General features: G+C 42.1%; 1 protein-coding gene across 1 annotated transcript; it reads right to left on the reverse strand.

Annotated features, from left to right (window-relative positions):
• Positions 1 to 258: 258 nt before the first annotated feature.
• Positions 259 to 4451, reverse strand: islr2 (immunoglobulin superfamily containing leucine rich repeat 2). The gene is made up of 2 exons (XM_005797743.2): positions 4138 to 4451; positions 259 to 3590 (listed from the first exon to the last, which is right to left on the reverse strand). Exon 2 carries the CDS (start codon positions 3580 to 3582, stop codon positions 1411 to 1413), a length of 2172 nt encoding a protein of 723 aa, XP_005797800.1. The 5' UTR covers positions 3583 to 3590; positions 4138 to 4451; the 3' UTR covers positions 259 to 1410.
• Positions 4452 to 6329: the final 1878 nt, after the last annotated feature.

The raw sequence follows: 6329 nt of genomic DNA on the forward strand, positions 1-6329 counted from the left end.
TGACACGTCTTTATGTCTTTTCTTATTTACGTTTCAAAAATGTGGAGAATCTGGGGATAAAATAAAATTTGGTCTGTGTCGCTTACAAATCCTCAGATTTCTATTTTATGTTTTAGTCATTCTAAATTTCACCCTTTTTATTCGGTTCATATTTAACAAGTGGTATTGTTTCTTTTATCCTAGAATTCGGAAGAAATCTGCCATTTATCATATTTAGCAAAAAAAAAAAGTACGGTTAAATCAAGACAGAACAAAGCATCCGTTTAGTTTTATGGGTTTTATTAATTCCACTTACATAAATTTATATCAAAAAATCGTAAAAGGTCACGTTTTTATGCTTTCGTTTTACAACATTGTTCACAAAAAACTCACCATATGTAACAAAAATACAGGACAGCGAAGCCGCAAGGCGCTCCGAGTGCCTTTTTTTCTTCCCGCTTCGCTGTATCTGAAAATAAAGTAAAACCCGCAAAAAAAGAAAAACAAAAGAAATAACTGTAATTTGCTGGGATTTACATCACAGTTAGACAGCAACATCTAAAGCCCTACAGACTACACTAATCAAAAACCACACAAGGAAAATATGCGTGACATGCCATGGACGCGTTCTTAGTTAAAAAAAAGAAAAGAAAAGAAAGAGTATGGGCACCGCAAGCGCCCCTTTAATAATTTCTAAAGCCTTTTATACGTTACGTGAAACAACATTTTATCAGTAAATAGCCTAGGATTTTTTTTTTCTTTCTTTATTTTTTACCCTCAAGCACACACAGCTGAAAGCGCAATCTCCCTTTTTGGACGGACAGGACAGCGAACAAGGCGCAGTTGTGCGCTCTTCCAGACTCTATTACCTGTTCACCTTATCAAACGCCACATCACACTGAATCAAACCTTTTTAAGTGAGTCAGTGACACCTGAGAGGATGTTAAACGGCGGCCTTAAAGCAAAGCACAATGACGCACACAGGTTAACAAGAGAAGCGTCCCTGACGTCTGCTTATTAAAACGACTTTAAAAAACATTATGGCACTTTGCTGGGTTGAGTTTTTTGCGGTCCCAAAACGGCGATGAAGGTTTCATTTGGCTTTTAATTAACGCACTCGCCGCACCTCTGTCTAATTTGCGCCTGCGCGTGTGCTTGTCCTGCAGAAAGAGAACATTTTGCTGCTTTCTTTTTGTGAGGTCCGACAAACTGTCTAGATCTGTGCTTGTTCTGTACACACGACAGACTACAAATGCAACACGAATTAATTCACAATCTCGGTGACTGGAGGACTCTTGAGGTAAAAAATAAATAATTAAAATCCGCTTTCTTTTAAAATCACGTGTTTCGATGAGGCGTGGGTTACCTGCTCGAATGTGGGCTACTTTAAAGTAAACTATTTTACACAATACTCGCAGGCGTCCGAGGAGCTCAGCGGCTGGGCTGCTTGTAGTTTCCGTTAATTTCCTCCGAGATTGTGACGGCCTCCGCTCCGAGCGGTAACCTGTCGCTGTACTCGGAGCAGACCTCGAACTCCTCCGGGTTGGTTTTCGATGAGGATCCGGGGATGGATTCGGTCACCACGCTCCCCTCAGCATCACCATCCCTATCGCCGTCTCTTTCCTCTCCCTCTCCGTGTCCCTCGGCCTCCTCCTCGTCTTCTCCCTCTCCCACCTCACTGGGGTTGAAGGTTTTCTCTGACTCAACAAATGACGCCCTGGGATCAAAATCTCTTGTCATCTGCTTCTCCATCTGATCCAGATTCTGTGCCTTCATGATCAGCTTGTAGGTCTTTCCTTGATACTTGTACAGCAAATGGCAGCAGGTGGCTCCCAGCAAGGGAACAGTGGCCAGACCCAATAGGAAAATGCTGACAACCACAATAATTAACAGGGAGGGGATCTTTTTTCTTGTCGTGAAGACTACTTGGACCTGGCAGTCCTGCCCCCCGTAAGTGAGGCAGAGAGTGTAATTGGTGCCGGGCTGTAAGCCGTGGAAACGATATGCATTTACCCCCTCCTCTATGTTGGACCACTGCACCAGGGAGTGTCCATTTCCTGTTTTCACACAGAGGTAGAGCATGTCCAGTGTGTCCTTGCTGGAAGAAGACTGCCGCTGACCAAAGGGCTCCTTGACAACCATTTCCTGGTTCTCAGCCTGACTCAGATGGAGGTTAGACTTGCTGCTGGGGAGCTGCAGAGGGTTTAGCTGTACTTTGGCCTCTGTCTCCGAAACTTCCAACGCAATGACACCAAAATCGAAGGTGTACTGCTTGAGGTCATCCAGGGTCATGTTGAAGGCGTGATTGGAGATGTATTCGCTGCCTTCTCTCACACCACATTTGCTCCCAAAGCTGGGGTCCTTGTAAACACCTCCAGCTTGCTCTGAGCCGCCAGTATTGTGCTTTGAACCGCCGTCTGGGCTTTCCTTTGTCTTTTCCTCATGCTTAGCCCAGTTGATCACATTGTTCTTGGCCACCTTGGGGTCTGAAAGCTTTTTACCAGATAAACGGCTCTTGTCCAGAGTTGAATCAGGGACTGAATTGCTCCCTTGCTTCGGGTTGGGGGCCAGAGCCAGTTTGACACTTCTCTCTGCTTTACCTAACTCATTCACAGCAGAGCAACTATAGTTACCATCCTCCTTTTTAGTCATGCGAGGGATGGCAAGAGTCCCATTCCTGAATACGAGAAATCTATTGTTGGTTGTTTTGTCATTTATTGGCACATCATTTACTTCTGTGGTGGATGGCAGGGGGAAGAGGTAATTTTGATTTCCAGCAATCACCTCCCAACTGACCTGAGGCATGGGGCTTCCTTTTGTCTCGCAATTTAAGATGATCGAAACACCTTCATGAAGAACAGTGTTCTCTATGTTTGGTTGGTAGGTTATGGTGACATTAGGGGCTTCACATTGCAATTTAGGAATCTTTGAAACCTGCACACCCTTCAGATGTTCAGGGGTCTCACAGAGGATTTGAGTAGGATCTGGCACAGAAATCTTTGTGGTTTCAATCCAATCTCTCAGCCACTCTAAGCTGCAGGAGCAAGTGAACGGGTTGCTGTAAATCTGCAGGTGGGACATAGAGGAGAGGGCACTGAAGGTACCCTCCACAATGGTAGTGAACCTATTATTGTTGATGCGCAGGGATCTGAGGTCTTTGAGTGTGGAGAAGGCGTCCTTCGGAAGGTTGACCATCTCGTTGTTGTTCATTTTCAGTAGCTGCAGAGCTGTGAGGTTCCTCAAATCCCCCCAGGGGAAGTTCACAATCTTATTGTTGCTGATGTCCAGATTGCGGAGCTGAATCAGGGGGGCCAAGGTGTTTGTCTGTATGCTGACGATCTCATTGTGTGCCAGCCAGAGAGAGGTGACCTGAGTGATGTTGATAAAGTTTTTACTTTCCAGGGATGTGATCTTGTTGGCTGAGAGGCTGACGGTGGTAACGTTGAAGGGAAAGCCGACGGGCACCTTAAGCAGATCTTTGTAGGCACAGTCAGCAAACTGGTGGGCAAATTTATCCTGGCAGCTGCAGAGCTCCGGACAGCTCTGCACAATGCCCATCAAAGTGGTCCACAAAGCAAGAAGCTGCAGGAGCCTTCGAGCCATTTCTGTACCTGCAGGCACCAATGAACAAACATTATAAAATGCTTTACAGTTTTGTTACTCATATAAGTGCACGTTTCAAAATTACGTATTTACTAACAACTGCAAACAAAAACACAGCGAATGTCACAGCATGATTAGATCTGATAGAAAAAGGAAGTGTCCTGCTTTACATTGTATCTTTTTAAAGTGCAATACTTCAGTTGATTGATGTAAATAATGGCACAACAAAACTGTATTACAGGCTTTGATGTTACATGAGCAGACACTCCGGGGTCAAATTATCTTTCCTCCTTCGGGCGCGCTTTTGATTCCGCACCAGGCGAAAAGGCGCTGTCCATGGTGATTAAACCACTTTTTTTTAATTTTATTTTAACCAAAAACATTGTATTCTTAGCAATGTTTATCAAACTATTATCTTTTAAATCGGCATGCAAAACGTTTTGAACTTTAGGGTTAACGTCCTTTGTGATGCATAGAAGCTGCTCCCGTTTGCGTCTTTCACCTCATCTTGAACATTTACAGTAACTGGCTTGATTATTTATCGAATCGTCTTACCTTCTCAGAGTTAACTTCAATTCCTGTTATTTTTATACGGAGTTTTGCAATCCTCTAGATTTTACAAGTTTAAATGTGGAAAAAAGTGGCGTCCGCACTCGTGGTAGATCCTTTCACATATTTTTTGCCGAACTGGACAGCGCTGAGGAAGGAGGATGGTGGCAGGAACATTTTTTCTCTAACCCCGGACAGTCGCTGTTGCGGTCCGTCGGGCGCTTTTTTTCTTTCTCAGTGCGAGTGAAGGATCCGCTGCGCGCTCCCGTCGCTGCGGAGCGAGATATGGGGACATGAACGCGCAGCCTCTCCCATCTCTCTACCGGCTATTAAAGATACAGAAGCTCCGGGCTCCTCCGCCCTCAAAGAGAATTCATAATTTAAAATTTGATGTTTAATTTATGGCTAGCACTCCAGCCCAGTCTTTGACCTCTTTCGGTCTGGGTGCAGCCTTTTGTCTGTCAAATACTTTGTAAACACACTTTATGATTTGCGATAGTTGCTCCGCAAGTGGCGACACGGTTGAAGGCTGCAGTATTATTGATTTTGCGCTTTAAAAAATACAGGGGAAACAAAACAGATCAGACGAGCAAATCTCTTGGAAAGGGAGATTTTCAATTTCGCACGTAGCATACCACTTTATTTTAGGCTCTTATATTTTTATTTTTATAAAGACAATCAGATTTTAGTAAACATAACTCTGGTTCCTGGTTAAATGCTGCCACCTTCTGGTGTTCAGTCTGAACTTTATCATTGCGTCCAAACAACTGAAAAGACAGTTTCGCCACATTTCTTTATGGTTAGGTTTGACCATAAAGAAATGTTAAACATTTTCACTCCCTTAAAAAAAAAGGGAGTGGAAATGATCTTCATATTTTGTCACATTAACCCAAATGTTATGTTGCGGGTCAAATTGACCCGTTTTAAAGTTGACATTTAAAAAAAAAAACAGTTGGAAGTATTTTTTTTGCATGAAATATTTTCTATTTGTCTTAATAAGTACACTCTACATATAAATTGAAAAAATATTAATTTTACACATTTGCATGTCTCTTCAAGCTTTGTACATTTAGAAATTAAATGTTTGTCTATTCTTTACAAAATAAGCTCATTCAGATTAGACGGAGAGAGTTTGTGAACATAATTTCCCCAGCCTCACTACAGATTCTCTATAGATTTGGGTCTGTACTTTGACTTGCCATTCTAACACACAAATGTGCTTTAACTAGGCTATTCCATTGTTGGCTAACTGATTGTCTTTTTTTGGTGATTAACTCAACTTTGGGACTCATCAATTCTGACCACCTTCCCAGTCCCTTGGGACAAAACAAAACAAGAATCACGATGGGAATTATCTATTCATAGTAATGTGAAGGAACTTCCCTCCAAAAAAAAAAAAAAATTGTTGATGTAGGCCAGAAACTTTACTTATGTCATCTGACCAGAGCACCTACAGTACATGCTTGCTGTTTCCCCTGTGGCAAAATACAACAGGGGATTCTGTTGACTTCCTTTTGACTACAACTTGCCACTTCACAATATTGTGAAGTGCACAAATAATATTTATGTCAACAGATTCCTCCACTTTAATTGTGGATTTCTGCAGCTGCTCCAGAGTTACCATGACTGCGGCTCTGATTAATGCTCTTCTTGCAGGCCAATGAATGGCAATATTTTGGTAAGTTTGCAGTTTTTGGATAGAACAGTGCTGTGTGAGATGTCAAGACAACATTTTCTAACCTCTCCAAGCATGACAATTTGACCCAGTTTGTTAAGTTAAAGCAGGAGCCTCAACATTCTTCACAGACTGCCATTTAAAGTAGATAACGATCTAACCAGACTTCAATGGTCAGGTTGCTCTTTGATAAATTAAATAGCCAGATGGTGAATAGGGTTTTGATAGATAAAATTATCAAAAACCTATTCACATGATTTTTTGTATAAAAATGTTAATTTTGGTAAATGGCTTTTGGCCAAACACAGTTCGTTCCATCCATCCATTCCTCCGTTTTGGTGAGATTCTATTTTATCAGAGTCCCCTGAAAAAGGAAACAAAATAAAGGCCAGTTTTGCATGCAAATAGCGCCCTCTGCTGTCAAAAAAAAAATTACAGACGACAATTACAAATTACAAACTAAACTTTCCCTCATAAAATTTACGTTTCCTGTAAGTAACTCTTACATGAGCATCCACATGAG

This window comes from Xiphophorus maculatus, chromosome 2 (assembly GCF_002775205.1).
Source record: "Xiphophorus maculatus strain JP 163 A chromosome 2, X_maculatus-5.0-male, whole genome shotgun sequence".
Taxonomy (NCBI): Eukaryota; Metazoa; Chordata; class Actinopteri; order Cyprinodontiformes; family Poeciliidae; genus Xiphophorus; species Xiphophorus maculatus.

Bases quoted from the DNA above. Each gene is read 5' to 3' on its own strand.
- islr2 (XM_005797743.2), bottom strand. From the start codon at position 3,582: ATGGCTCGAAGGCTCCTGCAGCTTCTTGCTTTGTGGACCACTTTGATG.